The sequence below is a fragment of the Chaetodon trifascialis genome, chromosome 13 (genome assembly GCF_039877785.1).
Source record: "Chaetodon trifascialis isolate fChaTrf1 chromosome 13, fChaTrf1.hap1, whole genome shotgun sequence".
Classification (NCBI taxonomy): Eukaryota; Metazoa; Chordata; class Actinopteri; order Chaetodontiformes; family Chaetodontidae; genus Chaetodon; species Chaetodon trifascialis.
In genome coordinates this window covers 15,087,588-15,115,235 of record NC_092068.1, presented here as the reverse complement: position 1 = coordinate 15,115,235, position 27,648 = coordinate 15,087,588, and the positions used below count along the sequence as shown (strand labels likewise).

The following is a 27,648-nucleotide window of genomic DNA, read 5'->3' as shown; positions in this document are numbered from 1 at the left end:
AATAATCACACACGTTTTAGATAGCATAAAATATGTTTCTTTTTAGTTATTAAAAATGAATTTCCTTTTTCATCACAGCCAAAGTTAAGAAATCGATGAATTTCTTATTAATAAAAACATTGTCAAAATGCCAAGGACATTAAGTAAACACTCTGATGATATGGCACAAACCCAAAGACATGGAATCTCAACATGTAAAAGCCAAAGGATAAACATCTTCGGAACAAACAAAACAATTTACTGTTAATTTCCGCAGGCTTTGAGGCTAAGCATACAGTATGCTTATAAAGTGCTATCATGTCTAATAACGATTAACAGTACACAATAACTGTTACATAATATGATCTGATGCCGAGATGATTTTGGAAGTGCTGTTGGAAGATGGCTGGAATCATTTTAAGACTTTATCTGCCAAAAATAAGCCACAGTATTTATATGAATTCACATGAATAAATACTCTGTCAACAGTGTATCCGATCTCCAATCTTTCAGCGATCCAAATGACAAATGAACTAATCCACAATTGTACAAATCTGGCTACTCAGACACAACAGTTCAGTTCCCTCCAAGAGCGTTAAGTGGATCATCAAATATGTTGCTTGAATCCACTGCTGTACTGGTCTCCTGAGACAGTGGTGTTTTCTTTGATTTATGAGGAGCCTTCGTGACTGGCTTTACTGTGCTTGGTGAGAAGATGTCATCTTTAAAGAAGAGAGATCGACAAAATGTTTGGTTAAATATGCAAGTTTCATATTTCATACAGGTCAGACGGCATCAAACGTGTGCATTAAAATACATGAATGCCTGCATGCGTTTTTGTCGTAGCTTACCCATGTCATCATCAAATATTGACTTGGTCTCTCCCTTTGTTTTGGACTTCTGTTTTGGCTTTGAGGTGTCCGTCAGGTCAGCAAAAATGTCTATGTTGTCATCAAACAGGCTGGCATCGATGATCTTCTCTTTGTGCTTCTTGTGAGCTTTAGGCACAGTGGCTACTTCATCCTGAAAACACAGAAAAACAGTCAATAAAGAAAGAAACGAAAGCACACAGAACCTTGACAGTGTTGCCATCAATGTGAAATAAAAAGGTACCTGGAAGATGTCCTGCTTTGAAAAACTACTGCTGTTCTTGATTTCTTTACTACTTGTGGATGTGGGAGTGGAACTGTTGCTTATTCCAAAGATGTCCTCATCATCGTCCTCATCCAAAAAGGACGAAGGCTTGGCTTTCTTTGAGGTTGACCTCGGCTTGACCTTTTGGAAAAGGTCATCAGTGTTGTCATCGAAAATGGATGGGAGTGCGCTTTTGTCTTTGTCTTTCTTCAGTCCGACATCGCTGGCAGCCTGAGGTGGTGTAGTCTTGGTGGTTTGTCTGGTGGAATGTGTGTTAGTGACTGAGGTGGCCCCAAACAGACTGTCGGAGCCAAAAAGGTCATCCTCATCAGAAGACGGCAGCACCTTGGTACTGCTGCTGTCTTTACTAGAGTCTTTCTTTCCAGTATTTGTGGTAACTGGCAGTGTCAATGCAAAGGGTCTGGGGCAGGTTTCAGACAGAGAAGATTGAGAAGACTGTGAGGAGGCAGGCAAGGCTGTGGGTGCAGCTGAGTTAGGTAGTGCTGGACTGGCACACGCTTGGCTGGACTTTTCTGGTGGAGGTAAGACTAAACCAGATGGACTGAGGTTTGGCCCCGGAACATCTCCACCTGGGGCATCTTCTTTATCCACTGTAGATCTTTGGGCGGCTTGCTGCCTCGCTGCTCTGGACTGGGGTCTCCGTTGTGCAGAACCTTTGGCACGACCCTGCGTGACGGAAGATTTGCACTCACAACATCACATCAGAAAACCAAACAATAGAAGGACAACTGAAAAGACTTCTAGATCACAGATATAATACTTGAGGAATCAAAAATCCACCTTGTGTGCACTCTGCAGTGTTGTGATGTGGACTGGGGTGTCGAAGCTCACTCCATCCTCACGGTCGACCGGGGCTCCCACAGGGGTTGTGGCAGGGCTGGGGCTCAGGCTGGAGCTGGACACCCCAGAGGAGGAACTAGGGGCCATGCCAGGGAGTACACTATCAGCCCCTGGCAGACTGGGGACAGCACCAGGGAGCAACGCAGCGGGGTTGATCATCAGACTGGCCTGAAAATAATAAGATCAGATTCACCAATACGATCCTTTATCAAGACACCATTGACCCTGAGAGCTGACCAAAGACTATTTAAAGAGACTTTCCAGTTAAATACATACTACATTAACACACTTTATACCTCAAAGCTGCACATTTACAGCTAATCTCTTTTCATTAAGTTTCTCAGAGGGGTTCTGAGCAGCAGATCGTTCAGAGGAAAATGAAAAGCCAAGAGTGTGGACGGAAATGAGGCGAGAGCAAGATGCAGGAACATCTTGTGAAACTGAAAGAGCGAGCAAATTCTTCCAGTTCAGCAAAATCAAATCAGAGAGCTAGGTTCATGTCGGTGGTCATGCTGTTGCAGCAAGCTTTTAAATCGGAATATGAAAAAGCCCAGACAGGAGAAACCTTCAGAGAGACAATGTGTGAGTGGGAACAGAAAAGTCTTTCCTCAGGAGGAATCAGAGTGAAATGTCAGGGATGAAGACATTTGATTCGATAAAAACAAAAGTATTACTTGAAGTTTCCCAATCCTTGATGAGGAATCTTTAGGTTTTACAGGATGTGGTGCAGGTTTCTGTGTGGTCAGATTACAGCAGGTTCAGAATTGAATCCAACCAAAGCATTTCTCGTGTTCATCTAGAAACAACACTGTCTTTGTACCTGCTGTAAATGATGCGATAGATGTGTCCATCACAACGTATCAAAAAGTATATAAAAACAAAACAGCTAAAACAAGCAAAAATAAAATAAGTCCATGATATCGTTAGTGCTTCATATGCTTACAGCAGACTCACCTGAATCTCTGATACAGACTCTGGACTTGCCAGAGGTGCTCTGTCATTAGCTTTACTGGGCTTCTCTGCTACTTTCTGAGAATGAAAATGAAAGGGGAAAAACAAACAAAGGAGAGGTGAAAGTTCCCCTACTTTTATACAGTTTGTGAACTTTGATGACTATTCACACAGCTGAATTTATTACTGATGTAATATCAAATGCAAAGGAAAGCAGGAATTCAGTATAAATCTATAAATAAAAAAAAAACTGAATGTCTACCGGAGGAGGAGCTTTAGGCTTGATAGAGCTGAAGAGGTCATCCTCATCATCATCCGCAAACAGACTTCGTTCTGTCGGCTTCACAGAGCTGAGCTTGGAGCTCTAAAAAGTAAACATACTCATTTATATCCTCAACTGCTAGTGAAAGACCTCTGCATGCAGAGAGAAAAGAAACAGACAAACAAACAGATCTAATACTGACCGACGCTTTCCCTGAGGGGGCAAACAGGTCAACATCTGGGTCGTTGTCCTTCTGCTGTGTCTGACTGAACAGCAGCTCTTCGTCCTGGAACACACCTGTGCTCTTTGCGTGTGGCTGCTCCACTGTTGGCTAAAGAAAAACAAAACTTGCATTTTAGTACCTTGACCGCAGGAGAAACGATACGCCAATGCATTCGGTTTAACTGTAAATGACGCAAACCTTCAGCGGGTCTCTTGCTGTGGGTTTCCTCGGCGTGAATATCGCTTCATTCCAATCGGACTCATCTTCCTCCTCATCATCAAATAGACTGACGGTGTTTGTTTTGAATTTCTCCTCCTTAACATTTGGCGGCGGGCTGTCCTTAGAGAGGAAGCTGTCATCATTGCCACCTTCATCCAACGGGCTCTTTGTCTGCTTGCTGGCAAGAACGTTGATGCCTCCGAAAAGACTGACTGCTCCAGCAGGCTTCTTTTTACTGTCACCGCTCTCTGGCGAGGGCGATGACGGGAGCGACTCGGGGGTCTTTGCTGCTGGCTTCTCCTGCTCTGAAGGCTTGTCCTCCGCTGCTGCCTTCGAAACTGAAACCTCCTCTGACTGAGAGGATGACTGAGAGGCTTCAGTCTGAAGAATACAGGTAATTAAAAGACTTTAATCTCAGAGTGGGAGATGATGCAAATTAAATGGTGCAATAAATTAACGATCACAATCAAATTTTAAATATCACTGTTGTGTGACAAACTCACACAGCCACTGTGATTGTTTTAATTTGATGCTTTCTGGTTGAAGGATCTAAACGGTCCTCTAGGGGGTGAGAAAGTCTCTGTACTGATTAAACTGCTTCTAAAGCAGACTGGAAGCAAGCTTCAGAACAGGATTGTCTTTCGTGATGAATACAAAAAATAAGTAAGCACACTCACTTTAGCAGCTGGGGCTGCGGCATTTGTGTTGACAGCAGGTTTGACGCCAAAGAGGGATCCTTTGTCTTCATCATCGTCACCCTCATCTTCAAACAGGAGGGCAACTCTTTGAGGCTTCTTCTGACTATGAAGGAGGACGGAAAAGAGGATAGAGAAGAATTCCTGGTGATGCAATGTGTCAAAAAGTGTCAATTATTCTGTTAAGTACAATGGAAGCGATTTTCATATAAACAGGGAGGTTTCTAATCATGATGATGTCATTACAAGCGTAAATACCTTGACTCTTTTGTTGGAGCAAACAGGTCATCGTCTCCGTCGTCAAACAGGCTGCTTTTGTGAGACGTTTTGGCACTGGGGAGACCCGCGGGGGCACTGGCACTGGGCTTCATCCCTCCTGTACCGCCATCTGTCTTCCCTATACTAGTTTTTGAACTCATCCACTGGTCCTGTCATTCAAATATTCAAGAAAGTAATAAATCAAATTGTACGCTCCATTAAATGTTGGCATGCAGCAGTGAAATATGACTTGGTGCATTCTCTTACCTCGTCATCACTGAAGAGGGAGCTGGACAAAGCCTTACTGGGCTGCAGTGAGGAGCCTTTAGCGTGATTAGGTTTAGATTTAGCTGCAGATCCAGATGCGAAGAGATCCTGTGAGGTGAAGAACCGGATTATTGTAATGTACTCACAGCAACAACGAGCCCAACCTAAATCAGTGTTGTCCAAGTGTGTCAAATACTGGTTACTTATTTTCACCTCTTCTTCCTCGTCGTCAAACAAAGACAAAGGTGCCTTGCTGGTTTTGCCCAGGCTTGTAGGTTCAGGCTTAGACTGGCTCTTAGGGATGGTTGGAAATCCCTACAGAAGGCAGATACATACAAAGTGTAATTAAAATATGATAAAATGATAACTGTTTTTCACTTTTTCCCTCTGAAGCTTTAGAGCCTTACCTCTGTGTCTTCATCATCAGAGAAGAGGCCTCTCGTCTGGGGTTTCTGCGGCTGCTTGACAGCGGCCTTCCCAGCAGTTGCAGCAGGTCCATTCTGAAACATGAAGATGAACATTTAATATAAACAGCTTTCTAAATTCTAACTTCCCTTTTGAAAGTAGGACAATTTAGGTTTGAAAGAAAATGTCGGTACAGAGCAAAGAGAACTGAACTGCATCAAGCACAGAGGGCGAGCAGTTTACTCCAAACTAAATCCAATTTGGCCTTTTCTCAGACTGCACTTGAATATGAACTCTGAGCAAATATCAATATACTGACTGCAATGAGGTTTGTTGATTTAATGGCATCTCTGCCTGACAAATGAGCTTGTGAGTCACTGTAGGAGCAGACCTCAAAACAAAAAGTTAAAGAGTTACACGAAAGCTGGTATAACTGTTGATAAAACCTGAGAACACCTGATTGTGTAATAGAGGGCAGTGCAAACTGGTAACCAATTTAAGCTAGACCGCCTGCACACACTGTGGTTATTCAAGCCCAATTTTCGGTCGAAAAACCTGCCATTTTGCATGTGAAAACACACCAAATTTGATTTTGTCTGGAGTGCACTGTTGAACAATGATCTATTCAGACCTCCTCAGATTTCTCAGACTCCTCGCTGGTAGACGGCTGACGTTTTTTCAGGCCCTCACTGAGCAAGCTTTTAGTCCCAGGACCGAACATGGAGATGGCGCCTGCTGGCATCTAAACATAACAATGACTCATCAACATGGGCCAAAAAACACATTGGAGATATTCCAAACTAAAGACTTCATTCAACAACTCTCAATACTCTTAGTCATCAAGTACAAACCACATCTTTACCTTTTTCTCAGGATGTTTAACCGGCTCTTCCACTACCTCCTTCTTGCTCTGAGCTGGGGCTGGCGCACTGTACTTCTCACTGAATATATCACCATCCTCATCGTCTTCATCGAAAAGGTCAAGGGCTTTCTTGGGTTTGGGTTTCTCCTGTCCAGCTGAAAAAGGAGGAAAAACACACAGCAGATTGATGGGTGATGCTCCCACCTCAACTTGGACTGTAGCACTGCAGCATCCATTCTCACGCACTTACCAGAGTCAGACTTTTTCAGGCTTTTACTACTGAAGATGTCGTCATCATCATCCTCATCCTCGTCATCAAAGAGCCCGCCGCCCCCTACTCCGCCAGTTAAAGTAGGAACCTGTTTGGGGGCAGCTGGAGTTCCATTCTCTTTGCTCCCCACAGAATCAGAGTCGTTCCCTGAACTGAACAGGCTGTTATCTGTGGAGAGGATGTGATTTGGTTTGGTTGAAGATGATGAAGCAGTCAAGGAAGTGATATCAACTGTCATACAAGTTAATGCTGTTACCTGGGAATATTGAAATGGCACCCGCTGGAATCTTCTTTCCAGGTTTGTCAGATTCTTGGATGGAAAATAAAAGTTAAGTGGCAATCTGCTAGTTCGGTTTATTTCATGTGGCGGTGCCCATCTTACCTGTACGTCTTTGCACATATCTGTCAAGAAGGTTGGTCTTACCTGCACTTTGAGGCGTGCTTTTCATGCTTTCATTCAGCTCCTTCTTCTCTTTGTACACAGGAGGTTTTGGTGCCTCAGAGAAAAGATCCCCCTGAAACACAATGCAGCATAAATCCAATTCCGCCTGCAGCCCAGAGTTTATGTAATGCTGAACTGGACTGAAACGAAAGAGCTCTGAAAATCATTCCGTTTAATGTACCTCGTCATCATCGTCGAACAGGCCTCTCCCTCCACTGAAGAGGCCACTTTTCCCTCCAAATGGGGAGAAGTCATCATCATCATCCATCTTTGGTGGCTTAAACATGTCATCACTGTCCTCTTCGGCTGCTGTTACATTAGACACAAACAGTATGGAGCAGCATTCTGAGTAACAATGGGCCTGCAGTGGAAATAACTTCTGCAAAATGAAAGCAAAAAATGACTGAATTGAAGTGATGATGACTGAGAGTCCTACCCTGTGCCTTTGCAGGCTTTGGTTCTTTCCTGCCTTTACTTTTCTTCTTAGATGCCAATGCTTTCAAGACATGACATGGCACAAACACAAAATCCATGAGCATGCACATGCAATGATCAAACTCATTACTGAAATCTCAAACGTAAACTTTGATGCTTAAATGTGAAGACTGGGAAGACTAGAAAAGTGAGACATAAACTACCAGTTGGTTGATAATGACAGTGACTTACATGCGCGGTCTGCTTCTGGCTTGTTGGCTGGTTCACCTTTGATTCGGGCTGCCAGCTCATCGGCAAAAGACGATGGGCCCGTGTTCTGAATGTGAGACAATAATAACCAAAAGAGAAAAACATCAATGTTCTCTGAGGCAGCAACATGAATTATAAATAATCAACTCACAAAGACATCTCTTCACTACTGGAGCAAAGTTATAACAGGCATACCTTCGTGTCATCGTTGTCGTCATCCCTGTCTGATTCTCCAAATATGTCCGAATCCTCGTCCTCCTCCTCTTCATCATCCTCATAACTCAACATGGACGACTTCTGGATGAATGCGGGGGGAGAATCCAAAATTCTAAAGTTGTTCAAATTGGACGTAATCTTTGATGTGTTTGGCAGGCAGGCAGCTTACCTTCTTAATATTATTGTGACCTCCTTCCTCCTCCTGATCAAAGTCGTCATCTGAATGCTGTTAGAAACAAATAAATGCAATTAGGTGTTTATTTTCCTTTGCAACGTGCAGAAATAAAAACCTTGAAAAATGCTGTGAAAGAAGAGGGAAAAAAATGTCTTACAACTGCTTCTTTGTCATCTTCACTCTCGATTACACTGTCTCTGTCACTGTCAACTGACATTTCTGGAAAGAGAATCACATACAGTGCATGAGGAAAATAAACCATATAATGTACAAACACCTGTAGAAGCTGTCACAGCATATTACCGTCGCTTGAGAGGTCACCAAGTCCGACATCATCTTGTTCCATGAAGGCTTGGGAACCGATCAGATATGGAAGTGGCCTGTCCACATAAAGATCCTAAAAGACAAGGGCCAAAACAGAAAGGCAGGCTTACGTACACTGATGGAAACATACGCTGTCACATGCCTTTCTGCAGTAAGTGCGCTAATCCCGCTTCAAAATTAAGAGCTCACCTTGGGTTCCAGGATGGCCTCCACTTTGTCTGTGACTTCCTCGTCCTCCGAGTCAGAGTTTCCTGCTTTGATGTCCAGATGCTCAAAGGCCGACTCCAGCACTCTCAGACCGTAGTTTACAGCTTCTTGCATCTTAGGGATCAACTCTGCCTCTTTCTGCTCTCGAGTCTTCTCCTGAAGGGAAAACATAAATGACTTTTACAGGGCAGTGCAGGACTTGAAACAGCCTTGACACAATAATACTTAGAAGTATTATTCAGTATTAAACAGAAAGTAAAGATTCCTTCTACCTGCTCAGGCTGCTTCTCCAACGCATCAGCCTTGGCAATAGTCTCTTCTACCTCTTCATCATAAACTCTCTGTAACAGGACACAAAGTAAAAATACCTTTCAGCTAAAGTCTGCCACAAGATCCCCTGCAATATTTTTACAAGATAAAACAAACAAACCAGTAAACTGAAATGTCACAGTTATAGAAAAACTGAAGTAAAACCAAACCAGTTTCAGTTATATACATTACATTTTCTATGAACTGTGTATTGGAAAGCATGAGAAAGTCGTTGAAGACAGAGTGCAGGCAGCTGTCTGTGGCCTTTGTGTCACGGATCAGACTGTCCAGCTGCTTTTCAATGTCATGTGTCTTTGACAGCATTCTCTGGGAGAAGTCTTGGAGGAACAGGAAGAGCTGTGAGGAAAAAACAACAACAAAAAACTTACTTTCATGACACCAAAGCTGTACACATTTCACAAGCCCATCATGATGATGAATTACTGTTTTCTTGGCCTATTTCAAAGCTTAGGAAGAAGTTCCTGACTTACCCCTGAGTCGGCTGCCAAGGACCAGTTGGCGCTGGTCTGCCGCATCTCTTCAAGAGTCCAGGGTCTCTCCCAAATATGAGCATCTTTCTCTAAGTGTTCACTCCTGCTTGAGCCATTTGCAATTCCCTCCTGCAACCCACTCATCTGCAATCAGATTATGTGTTATTAATGGATGAATCATCAGAAGGGCTTTTAAACACCTGTCATAAATAAATCATAAGAGGGGGAGGTTGTATTCTTCCTCTGATAAAACTGTAGCCCACATTTCAGTTTTGATTGGTATATTTGAACCAGCCTCTGCTTGACTTAAACTGCTGAAAGACTGTTTGAATGTAAAAGCTTGTTGGAGGAAAAAACATTCAGGCAACTTTATACAGACATTATTACCAAAGGCCAAAATCACAAACTGTGGTGCTGATATCATCCAGTAATAAGTGATAAAGCTGCTGCACAGTGAAGTTTGGGAAAACTCCCAAGACACTGCTACAGCATCAATGATGATATCATTGAGATCTACTGTAGAGACAATGACTGACACACAGAGCAAAGTCTGTGACAGGACTTTGGAACCCCTCCACAGAATCAGGCCTACCAGCCAGGCCAAATAAATCACACAAGATGCCTCCCACCAAATGAACAACCACTGTGAAGGGCTGTGCCCTGGTCAAAGGTTTAAAACTCCCTCTGTAAAATAAACAAGGCGCTGGGATCATTCATTCCGATGTTTTTGAATGTGTGCTATGTTCATATTGTGTCTGCGGAGACATTCAATTTCAGCGGAGCAAATCCAAAATAACCTTATGACACAATAATTTCAGTGTGTCGATCCTCTGTTTCACGCTCATCAGGAGACTGACTGTGTGAGTATGTGTGTGTGTAACGTCAGATATTGACTTCGGTTTGCAGAGTCACTGACATAAAGTTGAATTCAATTTTAACTTCTCTTTCCTTTAGCTAATGCAGTTTGACGGCTAAACTTAACGGCACAAGAAGCTAGGTTTAGCTTTCGCAATAACGTTACAAATGTGCGGAAGGCAGCTTGTTGTGACATATAACGTTAGATATATGCAATTTCCTCCTTTCACATTTAAATTGACTTGCTTCTGGGAGAGAAAGCAGGCTCTGTTTGGCTGGCAGCTAGCTCAACTTAGCTAGCCAACACCAACGTTAGCTACAGCTGTTCCAAGCAACACAGACGAACAAACCTGACCGAATGTGAGCGCTCTGGCGCTTACCTTCAACACCTCCGGTCAACTGCTGTCCACAACGGTCAACTGTGATCAGGAACGACGTAAAAAAACAAGATCGATTATGCTAAATTTGGCCTTTCCCTCATTGGTCTTCTGACAGGTCAGCCATGTTCTGTCTGCAGACAGTCACCTGACTAGCGTTGCCTAGCAACCCAGTGAAAGTGGGGCGGAGTGGAGGCGCAGCTCATTTTCACGCCTGTGTTATTCAGAAGAAGAGTAAATATAACCTGTGTTTATTTCCAGAGTTACGGATGTTCATGTTAGTTCATTCTCTGTTTACGCTATTTGTTATTTAAACTTTTTTTATTCTTAATACGCTGCTGGTTCTTACTCTGCATTCATCTCCTGCCTGCATTAGATACAGGAAGCTGTATTTTCAACACAATGATCGACTACAGAACACTTCTGATGACATAAAGTGAGAATGGACGAACCAAAATGACAGATACTATGTGAAACTGGAGTGTATCTATGAGGGAATTTAATGACAAAGACCCTTGCAGACTGGATGAAAGATCTAAGCCTCCAGCCAGTGACCGCAAAGTGAACTGAAAAAGACATTTTATGTTACAAATCAAGTCAAACTATATGCTAATTTGAATACTACATTAAAGGAGTACTGTTGTTAGTTGAACTTATATATGGGTTGTACTTGAAATGATAAAGAGTACTTAATGCTAATCATCAATTTTATGCATTTGTTTCTTGAGACGATACTCAGTGTAAGACAGGATTTTATAAACTGGATTGTGCAAAATCAAAAGATTAATCACACAAACTCTCAAATTTGCACATACTGCAAGTCCAGAGCAAAATCCAGTTTGATGGGCAATTCGAATTTCGTTATTGTATATTAGTACAACTACTATATACTGGTAATAATGATGGAAGCAGACTACATTTGCCTGAGATGTTTTATAAATGCAACAAAGAATTTTGTTAAATAAATTTTATTTTCTGTTTGGCAAAAGCTATAAAAAAGTACTTTTGTCATTAAAAAGTAGGTTCCAAGGAGGGCAGTTTAAAAAAATGCACACATTCAACACAACAGTGAAATTGTAACAACAAATCAACAAACAGGATCATCACGTATATGCACAGTGTTCCTGTCAGTGTTTCATTTTAACTTCTGGTGAAAAAGATGTATGATCAATTATGCTGCAGATCGGCCTGAAATGGAAACACTTGAGACTGATCTGCAGCATAATTTAATATTACACATTGTCAGCTTTTCAGTTACCAAGACTGGCTAAACAAAACATTTACACCAATAAATAAAGTCTTTTTGAGAAATTGCTATATTTTAACAAATGAACATAACTGGAAAGGAGACAAAAACAATCTAAAAAAATCCCTCCAAATAAACAGCTTGTTGTAGGCTCTCCACTGCAGTATGTATATGTATCACATACTGTATATAGCCACATATTTACACATTGCACATGACAGAAGTAATTCACTGAACATATAAACATCAAGTTTTTGTTTTTTTGTTTTTTTTTTCAAAAAAGACATACAATAAATCTGTATTTTGCTTCTTGTGCAGCACAAAAAGATAAGGCCTCAGGCCTCAACAAAGTTTGTGATCTCTTCAAAAATTCAAAAACTCAGAAATATGACATTGATATTTGTATTGACAATGACTTGTGGGGATTAGGGTTGTTAAGCAGATAGTCTAAACTGAGTGTAACAGTAAGGCAAAGGCAATAAAAGCCCTGGGAACAAATCTCTATGACACTAAAGCACAAGCTGCTACCTGGTCATGCTGAGTCTCTCTTGTCTCAGCATTTTCAGTCTGTACCTCAGCATGCTCTACGTGTCTGGCCTCATCCATTACTTGAGACTCCACTTGCATTTGAGACTCCGTCTCCTCATGTATCAATTCTGTCGCTTCCTCTGTTTCCTTTGCATCACCCATCGTATCATCTCCCTCCACTTCTTCTGGCTTTGTGTTGTCCCCTCTCTTCTTTCTGTCATCCATCCCATCATCTCCCTCTTCTTCCTCCTTGTCCTCAACAGCCATGATGACCTCATTCTCTTCAGTTCCGCTGGTTTCCTCTTCTTCACCATCGTCCTCCATCACAGACCCTTCTCCATCATCACTGTTGTCCATCTCCTGTTTTTCTTTGCTGCTTATTGAGGTTTCCACAGGCTGCCAATAATCATACAACTTACCCTGCGGGAGGAAAATTGGAAATCAGACTTACATCTTTTGACTGTATTGGGGGACTCTTGAACTAAGCCTGTTTGAACTGACATGACTAAAATCAAATATTCATATAAGGGTGACTACTGTACATGGAGAGGCCTGGTCTTCTGAAGGAGCATCTGCCACTTGGTGTAGATCCTGGCCACCAGGTCCTTTAACTGGAGGAAGAGGAGGAAAGTGGACATTGTTTCATGTAACACACTGCTTCTAGCGAGCACGCCCTGATTTAAATGACTGGCTTCCACGACTGCATCTTGAAATCAAGGCAGCAGTAATTTACTCAGGTCATTGCTATTGACAGTGATTATTAAGATTAATAACGTTTACATATTCATGTTAGTAAATAAATGTCTGACCCAGTTTCTGAGAGGACAAACAGGTCCCTAAAATATGCTGCAAGATTTCTAAGCTGGTTATAGAAACTTACAGAAAGGGCCTATCTCTGTCAAGGCTGCACTCCCTCACAAATTTTTTAATCAGCATCTGGATCCACATCAGAACACATGGATACACACAAACACCTGCAGCTCTTTTTGCCATCGTACTCACCTTGCTCCGGTAAAGACACTTCTCGCTCTCTCTTATGTCCGACTTAACATGCGTCTCCAGCTGAGAGGAGAGAAACAGCAGCTGCTCCTAAGAGCCAAAAAGAGAAGGAAAGGCATCATTAACACAGGCTGAAAGATATTAAGGACCCCTGTGATTGATTAGCTGATTAATAACCAGTCCCCAGCAGTTAAGACCAGGAAAAAAAAATGGGAATGAAATGAAGTCGTACCTTTTGATGGGCTGGGAAGAACTGAAAATTGGAAGCTTCTTTTGCCAAAGTCAGAAGGCTGTAGCAGAGGTAGTAGGACTGAAACAAATAATTCTGTCAATATACGACTCTTTTATGTACACATCATAAGAAAAGTAGACATGAAAACTCGAAAACTAATTTTAGGCTGTAACATTTTGAAGAGCAAGACATTTTCCACATCCTCACCTGTTGGTCGAGGTTGGCCGCGTCTTCTACTTTCTCACTCCTGATGGAGCAGCTCAGCATGCCTCGGAGAAAGGAGGGTTGCATACGGGGCAGGTACTGCCTCAGTTCAGAGAGCTGAATCTCTTTTTCTTTAGGTTTATAAGTACATTTTCCGTCTAGCAGTTTAGAGATCATGGACAGGCTCAGATGTCGACGTAGTTGCCTATTTAAACAAAAGTCAGGCAATACAGTTCAATGACATATCTAAAAAAATATTCATTGTGTTGGAGAAATGGACACATGCAGATGAGAGACAGAAGAACATATACAAGGACTTACTTCCCACGCATGTTGTCAGGCAGCAGTTGAACTAACAGGCACATGTTGTGGTGGTCATCTGTCAGATCAGTCAGGGCCTGGCAGATTCTGGGCAGCTGCAATCATTTAAGATAAATAACTTCAGACTAAATTTAAAAAAAAAAAAAAAAAAAAAATAGCTGACACAGTAAACACTACTCGTGCTTTACATATGAACTGACCATGGCGCCCCAGTCCCTGATGTTGTTGACAATTTTGTACTGTAGGGGGTACAGCTCCACATTGGACTGAGGGATGAGCCGTGTGTCCAGGCAAACTCTTCCCACCACAGTTAGCAGCAACAGCAGCTCGTCATCGCTGTACGCCCGTGGACAGAGGTCCATACAGTAAGACAGGTACTGCAGACAAGAACACAGGAGCAACAACCAAGTCGTGAATGATCTGACTGGTGAAACTGTGTAAACAGCAAACTATCGGCCATCTGTTTCCTCACCTTCAAAATGTGGTTGCAGTTGTGTTCAGGAAAAGGTCTTTGTTCATTGTTACTGGAGGGACTCTTGCTTGTAATGTAGACGTCCTCCCTACACAAACACACACAAATTCAACCGCATGAAAGACGACATCAAACAAACTTTCAGCTTATATCTTAAGCTAGGAAATGAGTAATGCGATAAACAGGAACATTACAGCAAATCTCCTTCGGTGAATGGAGGCTGCAGATTCTCAAAAGGGAAGAGAGTAACAAACGCAGCTCCCATGTTCATCAGGACCAGCGCCACATCGGCCAAACCGGGCACCCACACTTTAAACTGCTGGCTTCTGTTTTTCACTAAGGATGCATACACAAAAAACAACATATACACAAAAAACAAAGAACAAACAGACATGTTAGCAGTGTCTTAACAATAGTGAGGAAATAACGAGGAGGGGGAGTGGACTGACCTATCTGATAAGCAGCAGTGCAGGCAATGTCACAAAGGGCCTGTAGTATCTTTTCAGATACCAACCTCTCATTATGGACTGACATCATCTGTCAAGATCAACAAAAGATTAGTGTTACTGCTCAGACATTTTGGGGGGGGGGGGGGGGGGGACTACTGACATGGCATGGGTGTGTGTGTGTGTATGTGAAGCCTACCTTGAATAGGAAACGGGTAACCTGAGTTGGACAGGGTGAGCAACAGTCATAAGCTTCCTGGAACAATCCAATATTTACATGCAATCTCAGTTGAGCAGGGCTGGACCTGGCACAGGGCAGAGAAATGTAAATGAGAGAGGATTGATTAATTATTTATCAAAACAGCCCATAGATTTGCTAATGGCCAAAATGGGCTGCAATGTTCAATACAACCCACAGTATAAAGTGCTGGATGGAACTAACAGCACACCGAAGATTTACTTTTCCAGTGGAAATACATACAGTATTTCCATATACTGCGCTTGACATGGGTCAAGGGCAAAGTTTGAGCCAACACTGGTCAGGAATGAAAGCTCAGAGACACACCAAGGTCTTCAGTTATTAAGATATGTTGTGCTGAACCTTCATGTGTATATACAGACACAAACACAACTCACCAAAGAAGTGTTTTCTGTGCTCTCCCCTGTGGATTGACCATGCACTGTCTGAGTTGTAGCGTATCATGGTTGAAGATTTGGCCAAACTTCTCCAGGTTGAACACTACTTCTCCTGGGGGTACTTCCCTGATTGCACTGGATATCAATGAGTAGCGCTGCAGGAATTCCCTGAACAAATTACAATAATTGATATAATTACAGTTAACTACTGTGCAACAATTGCACACCAGTGACAAGGTATACTGTGTTTCTGCATTCCTTACCGGTGTTCAGTGGAGATGCCCTCCCCTGGGTTCTCCTCAACCTCCTCATATTCAGCTATTCTCAGCAGGTCTTCTTTACATGCAGTTAGAAGTTGTGTCTCAAATGCTTTCGCTCTGATGGGAGAAAAGAATGCGGAGAAAATTGCAGCAACTGTGGCACAGATTGAAAAGTAATGCGAGTTTTCTGAATAACATACTTTTTACTGTTGTTCATTTCCTTCAGCATCAGATCAAGGTTGTTCTTGTAGATGCACGACTTTGTGGTGGATGGAAATGGCTGCTGTGGTAAACAAAACAAATAACGTACAAGTTTTACCGATCCTTTCACTCAGTGAGTTGGATTATCTTACATTTCTAACTTTAAATACAAAAAAGACAAGTCATGCGGAGCTTACAGTTTTTGATTGGCAGCTACTATGTCCAGGTGTACTCGGCTCTGAGAAGGCTCCCTTCTCCGGGGTATCTGGAGGCTTGGTAACACACTCCATCATCTCCCGCAAGGACAGCAGCTGCTCTTCCTCGCTGCTATGAGAGCTCTGGGTTAGATCCAAATCCAAAGCGAAGCTCAGGCCGAGGTCCAGCTCCACATCACTAAGATCCTCTTCATTCACCTGCTTTCTACCGCCTCCACTTACCTCCAGCAGTGGAGACTGAGAACCGTAAGATTTAGAAGTTTGTTCAGAGGAAGCAGCGTCAGTGTTTGAAGAGCTTGGTCTCCCATTGCTCTTGACGGATGTGTGCTTCACTTCAGATTTAACACTTTCAAGCTTCGCCTGCATGCCTGAAGAAGTGACTGGCCTGTTTTTGAGTTCGCTCTCCTTAGGGCAAAAGGAGCTTAGGTTTTCAAGTTTTACTCTCTCTAAAGCTACACTTGGCGAGGAGTTTCGCATTTTGCAACACGAGGATCCACTAACTGTGGTACTGGAACTGGACGGACAACTTTTCTCTGAAGTGGATTTGATGATTCCCCCATTTGTCTTGGGTTTTGCAGTCTTATGGGCAGGGTTGACCACATAGGTCATGGGATCAGGGGTGAAGAGATCAGCTATGTCATCAGGGATTGTGACAGGTCTTCGTGTGCGGGCAGCTTTGTTCTGTTCTGAATTTGGCTTTGAGGCTGGTTTGGTAGTGCTACTGTCCAACTTTCTCCTCTCTTCCACCTGACTGTCTCTGTTCACTGTCCTGGCTGGTAAGACTGAGGTACTGTGGTGAGTATGACGAGAGTGGTGGCTGCCTAACTGAAAACGAAGTGAGTTGCCAGTGTCCTTATGGGGAACGTGTGAGGATTTATGCCTTTTATAATTCTCCTCACTTCTTTTCATCAAATTTCCTTCACCTAACTTTGGAGATGATTTTAAATCTGTTAATTTCAGAGTGTGATTCTGAGAGAAACTTATATAGGCTTGCCTTGCCCCCATTGACGGTGGTCTCTTTATCGAAGGTTTGGGTGACAGTGATGTGCAGGATGACTGGGTGGGTTTAAATGTGGATGATAGTTCCAAGTGGTTTGATTGGCCACATGCTGGCTCTGCGCACAGATGGCTATCTGTGGTTTTGAGTGACAGTTCCATGACCGAAGAAAGCCCCGACGATGGCTGAGACACCAGTGAGGTGCTGAGCGAGTTTCCAACATTAGCTTTGCCAGAGTCTGGACTCAGAAGACACAGCTTCTTGGCACTGTTGTCACAGTCCTCACAATCCCTACGCCTCTTCTGTGATGAGTGAATGGTAATTGCTAGAGACAGAAAAAGACAAAAACTAAATTTTACATTACATATTTACATTAAACATGGCACTGTGTTTGTTGACCCTTAAAGACACATCCGACAAACCCAGAGCCATCTTCACCAGCCAAGTACAGCGAATTCACATCACATACAGGTCAGTGACATCCTCAGAGTATTCACACTACAAAAGTAAACATTTTGCTTGCTGTCACTGCAGTGCCAACAAAATTAAGGACTGCAGCTGTATAAGTAAGAGGTGGTATAGTGGAAAATGGACAGTTACTAAAATCTGCATGTGAGCAGTACAGAAAAAGGAATAATGAAAACATTTTTTATAGAGGCCAACATGTACTGATCTGTAGGCTTATATCTGAATTTTATGGTTACTTTTTAAACAACTACTAAAGCAAAACAAATGCAGCTTTACAATCTGTGGATACTTTAATTAGCGTAGTGATTCACGTTGCCATTATTACCTGAAATTGACTTTTCACTTGAACATGTTCGTTTATGTTGTTGGTCCTAAAAAAGAAAAAAACAAACAAACAAACAAGTTATTTCCTATGATGAATTCACAACAGCAGTAAGAGCATTACTCTGAATCCTATACGATCAATGACAAAAGATATCTATCTATCTGATCTAAGCAACTGCTACTGCAGCGTCTGTGTTGACTGACAATGGTAGGATGGATATATTTCTCACTATTGACCGATTAGAGGCAAAATAACAACATGTCTCAAACAGGAAAAATGCTACCATGGAAACGGTGTCAGACAAGGTCAAACAAAAATGGCACTTCAGTCTGATTATAAAACTGTATCACCTGCCTCTTTGTTTTAAAAATCCTATTACCATGGTTGAGAACATGTATCTCAATATGTATCATCAAAGCCCAAAACTCGATGATTCATTAAATATACAATAAACATCACCTGACAAGGAGCCACAGGTTTGAGTGTGGGTAAACTGGAGCAACCACTCCTGTCAGAAGACTGGGTACTTGGAGAAGGATGGTGGCCCCTCAGAGAGTCTGAGTGGAGCAGTGGACCACCTTCTTGAGCTGCTGTAGTGTTGAATGGTGAGGTCACAGGAGGCCTGGGGAGCTTGACAGCATGTACAGAACTCCTCACATCACTGGATTGAGCCTAACAATAACAGCCACAACACTTCAGCATCACATGGCTGCCATAGAACTTGTCATAAACAAGACATTTTAAACAAATCTAGGTTGAAAAAAGAGAAAAGAATACCTTATTTGATTCTTGCCTTTGCGTAGTTACATTTTTACTTCCTGAGTAAGATGAAGCAGCCTTAGATTTAGTCACTTGACCTCTCCTGATGTGGGAGGATGGAGAATGGTTGCTTAAATCCCTCATGAATTGGATGGATGCAGGAAGAATACTGGGAGGCGAGGGCTGTGGCTTATTAGCTGAAGTTCCATTGTTAGTTGGACTGACTGGAGCAAGTCTGGCGAAGAAAGACCCTGGAGGTTGAGCAGAGTGATGCAGAGGACCCGGTCTGTCTCTTGGCATGGAATGGTGCCTATCTGCTGCTGGGCTGATTTGAACAAACCCTGAGGAATAGTTTGATCCCAGATGCTGAGGAGGGTGCTGTGGTGGACCAAGTCTGTCTCGGTGGAACAGCTCAGGGCTGTGAAATGGCAACACCCCCTTGAGTGGTGGGTCAGGAAGCCGGTTAGGGACCTGAGTGGGCTTCATTGGAGTCTCTTGGAGAAAAGATGTGAAATGAGGTAGGGAGCGCCCCTGGAGTGTGAGGTTCTTCACTGAAACAGATGAAACATTTGCACTTTATGGTCTCAAGTCTCCTAAAATATCAGGTGTCACTGAATACTCAAGTGTGAACAGGTTTGACATGTTGTCAGCAAGTCAGGGCCCACAATGCTTATAGTATCGGTTCATATCAGCTGTGCCACCCCCCCCATGTGACGCTTTTCTTTGTCATGTGTCACATCTTGACACAAGGAGGCTCTTGTTATTACATTATTTTAGCACAAACAGATTTGCTTCAACAGACTCAGTTTTGTATGTTTTTTCCTTTTACAAATCACACTGACATGCAATTGATTCTTTTAGCAGTTGATTACATCATGCAAGCAACTCTCCACTCCTTCTCTCTTGCAGCAGATGTAAGTAGACAGACACATTATTTCCTTCTAACATTGACTGATTGCATGTAGCATACATTTACTATAATCATAATTAGATATTTTCTGTACATTAATGTTGCTGTACATTTTTATTTTTGTGACCTTAAGTGACCTGCAGAATACAATGGTAACAGAATGAGAGAAGTTTGAAACTGTGAGTGTGCCTTCAAATATGATGATGTCCGGATCCAAGTGGAACAAGAATGTGTTTGATGTATCTTCCCATGAAGATATCTGTTAATGAGAATGGTGTCAGGTACCTGGGAGCACAGGAGTGTGCTGATACACCCTGTATAATCACTTAATGAAAAGGCCAATAAACTTCAGAGGGCAGTGATGCATGGTGGTAAGCACCCCAATTCAACAAAAATGTCTTGGCCAGCCAAAAGCAAACATTGATGGGAATGATCTTGGAGTGAAACTCCACATTAGGAGGAGTTAGAAAAAGGCAGAAGTGAGAGTGATTTCTGTCTCTGATTCAGTTGCTCCCAGGACCAGCTCAGCTTATTGTGTATATTTTGGGAACACACGATTAACCTATCACATCACACCATCCTATCCCTTTTCCCCACACTGCCACCAAAGCTTCAATGGAGTATAGACATTAGCAAAAAACAAAAACAAAAACAAAGAACACCTAACTGAAATCGTGAACTCACAGCAGCTTGTGTATCAGGCCAGGCAGCATTGCAAATGATAATTACAGGATTATAATAATGAGTACAACAATATGTCACATCATATCCGTAACTGTTCTTTTGTGATCAGAAGACATGCTCATGGCTTGTGCAATATGTAACTTATCCGCAATCTTAACCTCTAAATATACAATTATAACAACATTAGGGCTGTCATGGATTTATTGCAGGGTGGTTATATTAGACTGCCTCTTTTAGGTACCCAATTAAAACACCTGGCTATGATTAAAAACCGCCTAACAGACGGTGCTGTTCCCTCCCTCACTACACAGCAGGTTTAAGTGCACAACGAAAAAATGCATACATTTGCGCAAGTAGTAGACTCAGCTAAATATACTTATTTTTCCGAGATATCAACACTTGAAGATGCTGGATCTGACACTATGACCCACCTTTACTCCTCGGGGAAAAGTATTCTGAAAGTGCTCTGCAAGAAAGCCAGAGAGGGGAGGCCGATCATGTTTGGGTAGTTTGTTTCTAAGACGACAACAATGCAGCTTAGCTGTGCAGTTCTCGAATGAAACGATAAAAAAAGTGTCGAAAAACCCGACAAACTTAACACGAAACAAGGAAGATACCTGCCTGCCAATTTCTGCTTGGCTACCAATCACAGCATGCTACGTGAAGTCACAACACAGGTTCAGCGGCACATATTTTGAAGATTAAGGGGATTAGTTTTCACTCACGGTTGCGTCGCTTTGACATATTATTCAGCGGTACCACCACCGCATTGTCCCAGTCACAAAAACATAACCTAGAGTTCACTTAGTAACGTTAACAGTGACAGAGATAAATATTTGCAGCGTTTAAGCAAGCAACTGAAAATGGCTTGCTAACGCTAGTTTAGTTTAGATAAACACATGTTAGCCAGTAAACTGTAAATAAGGTCGTGTTTACAAAGTTAAAGCAACATGGCAGTGTTATGAGTTAGCATTAACTAATTACTTAAGCGTTACGTACTTTCAGAGCAAAACTACATGGAGGTCTTCCTCTCTGTGCCGGGCCAACTTTACTAACGTTTTACAACTGCTCACGTTAACGTTAGCGGAATATGAAAACTGCATATGAGCAAGCCGTTGTTTCAGGAAGTGCTCCGTGTAGCTAGCTAGCTAACGCGCCAACAGCTTAACAATGGAGCGCAGTCAAAGTCCGCAGGGTTTCTTACCAAGTGTTTCCTCGATTTTCTGTTTCTCTGTTCATTTTGTGGACTGGGCAGGCTGTCTAAAACCGCAGACAGCAACAATAACGGGCTAAACTCGCCTCATCGGCACGGTCTTACCCAGCCGGACCTACTAAAATCTTGGTATTTCATCCGGGGGCGGTGCCTTACGTCCTGCGTTACAAAGCATTGCGTCACTTTTTGAATAAGATATAGGTTATATGCAGTCACGTGAAGTTAAATTAGGACGGAGGGCCGGAAGTGGAAAATGCAATGTATGAAAGGATGGAAAGTTCTTGCTGGGCTAGATTAGATGGAATTATAAGAGAAACCAAGAGAAAAAAGAACATATGTTGGATGTGGTCCATATGTTATGAAGAGAAGCGATTTTTCAGCTGAACTGAAAGTTTTTGCTGCTACTGAAGCAGTAGATATAACCAACTGCCTGGTCATTCAGACGTCGTTGTAATCTAGAAAACGAATGAAAGCATACAAAAGTATAGAGACAGACAGTTTTCTTGTTTGTGGTTGGGTCCATGACCTCTATACAAAAGTGTATGAGTGTCGTTTTGTTTTTGTCAGGGTGTGTAGCTTTTATTGTTGTGTGGATTAGCCTTGCGGTTATTACTTCAATCAATCACCACAGATTTAAAACAATAGCTAATGTTACACCATTTCCACCATTAGCTGACTCAGCTCCTCCCGACTGCAGCCGGCTAACAAGCTTCTTTTTTTTTTTTGTCACCGTTTTTGGGTCAATTTCTTGCATTTTCATCCTTATGAACAACAACAATTGGTGATCAATCAAAACTCCTCATGGTTTTTGGTTTAATTAATCTGAGGAACTGTAAACGTGCAAAAAAAATAGGCATTTTGAGTGTTTGTTATAGTGCTTCCCATGCAGAAATCCACTTCCGGCCCTCCATCTACAGTTTGCGCCACAATGAAGGAGCGATGTGACGTCATCTGCAAACAATCCATTAAAACTGACCGTCGATAAAGTCTTAAACTCACTATCTGAACATTATACTGGAAATTTTGTACAACTAAGTAATGCTAATATATATTGACATTTAGATGGCTGTGCTGCATTTGGCCACTTGGCCTAACTTCTCAATTTCATCAAATCAAAACCGTTCTGGATTTGTGTTCTGCAACGCAAGTTTTCACACAAGGCCTACAATAAAACAAGTGCAATTTATTTTCATCATCTCCAAGCACGCAGACCAAACACACCCCATCTTCCTCACCCTCAGGGTGAAACTGTCACTCTGCGCGGACTACATCCCGCAAAACCACACCCACCTGAGTGAAATACCAAGATTTTACAGAGCCCTTCTCCCGCCTGAAACCGAGACCATAGACACTGCATTATGGAACTTGGAGTCCAACAGGAATTCGAAACTCAACTATGGTTCATCTCCTCACTGCTTAAAGTATTTGTTAGTGTTCTAATATTTATTATGGCGTCTCTGTTATCACCCTCAGGTATTACAAATATGGCTGTTTTATTCAGTCAGTGGTTTCTGTTCACTTACCTGTGTGAAGCGGTTGGACGAGGTTCTCTTTGGAATTATAAGAATTTTTTTTTTTTTTAAAGAATAAATTTATGATCTGGCAAAGTTGGTTTTCTGTCTGTTCAAAAGGTTACAAGAATTTGTTTTAAAATATGATTTCCACAATTACAATATTACTTTAATTATGCTGTTGGTAAAAGCAGGCCTGACCACCAACACTGGAATAATACTGAACAATATTGTAGGAACTAAAATAAAACTCATCCATACAACACAAGCTGACACAAAAGCATTAGATTTGCACATTGTTGTACATGTATTACATCAGCGCTTTCAGGGCACATTTAACCAATGCAGAGAGAATTACATTTAAAATGTACTGTTAGACATAATGAGAGATTGCAAACCAAATCCAAGCAGTTTTCCTACAACCACCACTGCTGTTTCATTAGGCTGTGAGGCCAGCTGTAGGCATTTACTGCAGGAACAGGAGTTGGCGGCACATATATACTCGGGCACCAAGAGGCAAAGACAGACCAAAGGCAGTCATACAGTGTAACAAAGACAACAGCTACATTTTTTTTAACTTCGGTATTCATGCTTCACAATGGTACTGTGAAACTGGGGGATTGACAATGCAGTATTTAGCACCGTTAGTACTCGGCTACCCTTGATGAAACACAAAGAGAAAAATACAAATTCTCAAACACAACACAGACAGCAACGACATACAAGGACAGGCCAAAAAACATTCACAGACAGAAAAGGTAAGAGAAAAGGACTGTTTAGCTGTCCTAACTGCTCTCAAGAGACTGCAGAATTACATCGCTTTGTCAGTGGAATGCATCAGTTAAATGCTTTGAAAAGTGACACGTGGATATAATGTCCTTACCAACATCAATGCACTTGGAAAATAATCTCACAACAGAGGCCACAGCAAGAGGTCTGTCTCCACTCATGTGTATGGAGCATCAAAACAGACACAGGAGCCTGACTGGCAGTGACCACAGCCAGGATTTTACAGTTTTTTCTGTAATTGGCTTAATTACCTTTTACCCTGACTTTTAAGATTGCAGCCTAAGACATCACAGTTTAAGACTTGTAGGAAAGACCTATACTATCTGTTTTAAAGTTCTAATACTAATGGACCATTTTAACAAAAACTATTTACACTCTCTTGAGAGTGGTGGGTTCCCTGGTCCTAATGTATCCCAACTGTTCACCTTCTACTGTCCCTGTACTGTGCAAGTAGAGTGAGCTTAGCTCTGACAACAATCTACAGTGTACTCATCATGTATTACAATCCAAAATAAATTAGGATTTAGGAAGAACGCTAATTTGAGGCCGGCGGTTAGGGAAGTCTACACTGTCATACACAGAATGGGGCTTTACTTCTTGGCCTTTCCCTGAGCAGCCACAGCCTCCATGGCTTTGCGTACAGTCTCCTCGTCTCCCAGGAACTGCATCGGCTTCAAGGGCTTCAGGTTCTTGTCGAGCTCATAGAGGATGGGGATGCCAGTTGGCAGGTTCAGTTCCATGATGGCTTCATCTGACATTCCTGCAATTGGCAGCACATACAAACAGGCCAGTTACAGACAGAACTGGGCAATTTTCAGTGTGTTGTTTTGTAAACATGGTATCACTGGATCACCATGTGGTTGTATACTGTATGCATTCACTAAAGTGTACATCTATATCTGTACAATATATAACTCTCATAATGTCACATTATTAATATTCCACAAATAAACATGTTAATGGGACATATAAGTACCCATCCATAAATTATTTATTGAACATCTTTAAGGATCAGTGTGTAGGATTTAGTGGCATCTAGTGGTGAGGATGCACACTGCAACCAACTCGACACACTGCACCTCACCCCCCTCCTGTCCAAGTGCAGGAGAATCTACAGTGGATGTGAAACATGAAAACACACTGCTCCTTTCAGTGCACACTGGTCTTAAAAATTTGTCTGTCATCATGTCAACACCCACCCTCAAGGTGCTTAACAATCCCCCTCAGACTGTTTCCATGGGCGGCAATGAGCACCCTCTTTCCCTTTTTGATCTGAGGGGCGATCTCCTCATTCCAGTATGGCAGCGCCCGCGCAATGGTGTCCTTAAGGCTCTCACAGGAAGGAAGCTGGTCCTCAGTCAGGTCTGCATAGCGACGATCCTGCAGGGAAGACAATCTCAATATGTAAATGCATACTAGACCAAAATAGAGACAGCAAAAAAATACTGGACATCTTTGTTTTTAATCCCCTTCCATAGAAACCTGTTGTACACAAATAGAGAGCAAACAGTATGGTGACATGTTAAGTGTCATTTCCAGGCTACCTCTTTACCAATGGTTCCATTCAGCTGTTTAGGTATGAGGACATGTTGTTCCAATCAGTTTCCATCTTGGCTGAACTTTGAACTTGAACCTGGCAGACCTCATTCTTGCCAGTCATACATTAACTCACCTCGGACATACTATTAGGTAATAACATTGGAGCACATGCTACCAAACAATAAGGGACTATATCGCCAGTGTGTGGTGTGGCGGTCAGATTACATTTGAACTGTTTCTTGTGTCAAACATTTGTATATTGAAGGTGGCTGTGCTGTGAACAAAAACACTCAGACACATGACCTTAAATGTGGTATTTTCACTCGAAGCACTCGAGTCATTTCTGCTGATTTGACTTGTTCATGGCGACATAGCTGATTACAGAACCTGACTGCAGAGCTCCCTGTCGTCATGCCTCTTCTTTGTGCACATTGTTGTTCAATGTGTACCAAAGCATTTCTTTCCTCACAGGTCAACAAAGCTCCGTGGTTGTGTGTACGGACTGTAGATACCATATCTTACCTTGCTGATGACAGTGTAGTAGTCATGGTCTGGGCCCATGGGGGGAGGAGGAATATCAAATGAGCGCCTCCAGATCTTCACCTGAGCCTCTCCGTGCTTGGCAGCCGTCTCTGCCTTGTTTAGCCCTGTCAGGCCTCCGTAGTGGCGTTCATTGAGCCGCCAGGTCCGATGCACTGGCACCCACATCTGGTCAATGCTGTCCAGGACCAGCCACAGCGTCCTGGTGGCTCGCTTCAGCACAGAGGTGTAGCAAATGTCAAACTCAAAGCCAGCATCTGTGACAGTGAGATAAACAGGAGTTAAAGGTATTTTGACTGCAACTGTTAGAAGAAAATTCCACTTGGAGCTGCGTCTGCTTCTTTGTGCCCCCTCATTTAGTTAATACGTTTTCACAGAATGACCAATTCACCTCATTTTTTCAACTTATAAAAACTTAATTCTGTATTATTTTATATTAACAGTGAATATTACTACTAGCAGATTAAATAGTTAATGGTACTATTACATATATATAAATCTATATATATATATAGATAGATATATTGCATTGCACACACACACACACACACACACACACACACACACACACACACACACACACACACACACATATATACATAAAAATGCAATTATTGTAGGACATTTTTTACACAGCTCTAGTTTTACAGCTGACTCCTGTCCAAATTCTATTTATTGTCACAAATGACAAAGAAAAACAGCAAGTTATTGCATGTGAGGGGCTGGAGCAAAATAATATTTGACATTTTTGCTTAAAAAAATGACGAAAATTGTGATGAGAATTTTTCACAATTTTTTCAACGTTTTAAACATAATTCAGCAGGATCCTACATTTCTCTGTATAACACTGTGCCACTGAAGCCACCTCATCACCTCTGCACATCTTGCACACATCCCTGATGCCTCGGGGCGGTCTGTGGTCTGATGCAGAGGCTGTTATGCAATCGTAGACGTGCACTGGCCGGCAGTATTTCACAGATATTACAGACGATGATGGGAGCGACATGACTGAGTTCCTCCTCACCTTTCAGGGCTTGTCCACCTCTCCTCGCCTCCTTCTCACCGGTTTTGCTCAAATCTGCATCGAACCAGCCGCAGAACCGATTCTCCTGGTTCCAGTTGCTCTCTCCGTGGCGAATCAACACTAATTTGTAGGCAGCCATGACTGAGTAGAAATTATGTGAGTTCGACGAAGGCAAACCTGTTAAAAAAGCAACTTCACAAACCGACACAGAGGATGTTCAATTGAAAACTCCTCACTCCAGAGAAGAGGACAGGTCCACTCTGCTGCTGTCAAACCGGTGAGGACTTTTATCCCGCGGATTGGTTACTCCCATACTTCCTGGTGTTCATATCCAATGAAATTCCGCCAAAGTACGTCACTTTGATTCCCCGACCAATGACAGCGGTGGGCGTCAGCGGCGGGGACCGTTCCCTGACCTTCATACTGTACATTGCACTCTATTGACTTTTCATCGTATTCTATCTATCTATCTATCTATCTATCTATCTATCTATCTATCTATCTATCTATCTATCTATCTATCTATCTATCTATCTATCTATCTATCTATCTATCTATCTATCTATCTATCTATCTATCTATCATAATATGGTAAATAAAATAATAAGAAGAAAAGTAGCATGCATGTAGACATATACCATTTAAAGGTGGGTATAGCTTCT

The 27,648-nt window shown here is 42.2% G+C and overlaps 3 protein-coding genes across 8 annotated transcripts; all 3 read right to left on the bottom strand.

The window, feature by feature from the left end:
• Window positions 1-14: 14 nt before the first annotated feature.
• On the bottom strand, window positions 15-10,621 carry washc2c (WASH complex subunit 2C). 5 transcript variants are annotated; one of them, XM_070977444.1, is made up of 31 exons: window positions 10,471-10,613; window positions 9,236-9,379; window positions 8,937-9,101; window positions 8,708-8,776; window positions 8,418-8,591; window positions 8,208-8,301; window positions 8,062-8,123; window positions 7,899-7,955; window positions 7,709-7,810; window positions 7,496-7,580; window positions 7,266-7,325; window positions 7,011-7,138; window positions 6,812-6,902; window positions 6,644-6,697; window positions 6,367-6,555; window positions 6,117-6,271; window positions 5,886-5,996; window positions 5,257-5,349; window positions 5,063-5,164; window positions 4,850-4,957; window positions 4,583-4,752; window positions 4,307-4,430; window positions 3,609-4,010; window positions 3,390-3,518; window positions 3,188-3,289; window positions 2,929-3,003; window positions 2,649-2,708; window positions 1,915-2,142; window positions 1,093-1,800; window positions 831-1,002; window positions 15-701 (listed from the first exon to the last, which is right to left on the bottom strand). In XM_070977444.1, exons 2-31 carry the CDS (start codon window positions 9,377-9,379, stop codon window positions 556-558), a joined length of 4,359 nt encoding a protein of 1,452 aa, XP_070833545.1. In that variant the 5' UTR covers window positions 10,471-10,613; the 3' UTR covers window positions 15-555. The 5 variants fall into 5 exon arrangements, with proteins under 5 accessions (XP_070833545.1, XP_070833544.1, XP_070833547.1 ...); XM_070977443.1 differs by having other exon boundaries at window positions 7,011-7,135; window positions 10,471-10,600; XM_070977446.1 differs by lacking the exon at window positions 7,266-7,325 and having other exon boundaries at window positions 10,471-10,621.
• Window positions 10,622-11,426: 805 nt separating this feature from the next.
• Window positions 11,427-21,732, bottom strand: slf2 (SMC5-SMC6 complex localization factor 2). 2 transcript variants are annotated; one of them, XM_070978109.1, is made up of 20 exons: window positions 21,575-21,712; window positions 20,802-20,836; window positions 18,795-19,327; window positions 18,477-18,689; window positions 18,018-18,063; window positions 16,210-17,549; window positions 16,012-16,094; window positions 15,815-15,928; window positions 15,552-15,719; window positions 15,115-15,220; window positions 14,919-15,006; window positions 14,664-14,805; window positions 14,470-14,557; window positions 14,198-14,374; window positions 13,998-14,092; window positions 13,680-13,881; window positions 13,473-13,550; window positions 13,244-13,330; window positions 12,784-12,852; window positions 11,427-12,661 (listed from the first exon to the last, which is right to left on the bottom strand). In XM_070978109.1, exons 3-20 carry the CDS (start codon window positions 19,260-19,262, stop codon window positions 12,215-12,217), a joined length of 4,011 nt encoding a protein of 1,336 aa, XP_070834210.1. In that variant the 5' UTR covers window positions 19,263-19,327; window positions 20,802-20,836; window positions 21,575-21,712; the 3' UTR covers window positions 11,427-12,214. The 2 variants fall into 2 exon arrangements, with proteins under 2 accessions (XP_070834210.1, XP_070834211.1); XM_070978110.1 differs by lacking the exon at window positions 20,802-20,836 and having other exon boundaries at window positions 21,575-21,732.
• A 1,645-nt stretch (window positions 21,733-23,377) lies between these two features.
• LOC139341654 (phosphoglycerate mutase 1-like) lies at window positions 23,378-27,306 on the bottom strand. Its single transcript, XM_070978256.1, has 4 exons — window positions 26,987-27,306; window positions 25,945-26,219; window positions 25,083-25,263; window positions 23,378-24,643 (listed from the first exon to the last, which is right to left on the bottom strand). The coding sequence occupies exons 1-4, from the start codon at window positions 27,123-27,125 to the stop codon at window positions 24,474-24,476; spliced, it is 765 nt and encodes a 254-aa protein (XP_070834357.1). The 5' UTR covers window positions 27,126-27,306; the 3' UTR covers window positions 23,378-24,473.
• Between the last annotated feature and the right edge of the window lie 342 nt (window positions 27,307-27,648).

Bases quoted from the DNA above. Each gene is read 5' to 3' on its own strand.
- LOC139341654 (XM_070978256.1), bottom strand. From the start codon at position 27,125: ATGGCTGCCTACAAATTAGTGTTGATTCGCCACGGAGAGAGCAACTGG. The intron at 26,220-26,986 runs GTGAGGAGGAAC...TCACTGTCACAG, and splicing joins AGGTGGACAAGCCCTGAAAG to ATGCTGGCTTTGAGTTTGAC. The intron at 25,264-25,944 runs GTAAGATATGGT...TCTTCCCTGCAG, and splicing joins ACTACACTGTCATCAGCAAG to GATCGTCGCTATGCAGACCT.
- washc2c (XM_070977444.1), bottom strand. From the start codon at position 9,379: ATGAGTGGGTTGCAGGAGGGAATTGCAAATGGCTCAAGCAGGAGTGAA. The intron at 4,011-4,306 runs GTGAGTGTGCTT...TGTATTCTTCAG, and splicing joins CCGCAGCCCCAGCTGCTAAA to ACTGAAGCCTCTCAGTCATC. The intron at 3,290-3,389 runs GTCAGTATTAGA...TTTACTTTTTAG, and splicing joins CCCCCTCAGGGAAAGCGTCG to AGCTCCAAGCTCAGCTCTGT.
- slf2 (XM_070978110.1), bottom strand. From the start codon at position 19,262: ATGAAGCCCACTCAGGTCCCTAACCGGCTTCCTGACCCACCACTCAAG. The intron at 13,882-13,997 runs GTAAGTCCTTGT...TTGTTTAAATAG, and splicing joins CCTGACAACATGCGTGGGAA to GCAACTACGTCGACATCTGA. The intron at 12,853-13,243 runs GTGAGTACGATG...CTCTTCCTCCAG, and splicing joins AGTGTCTTTACCGGAGCAAG to TTAAAGGACCTGGTGGCCAG.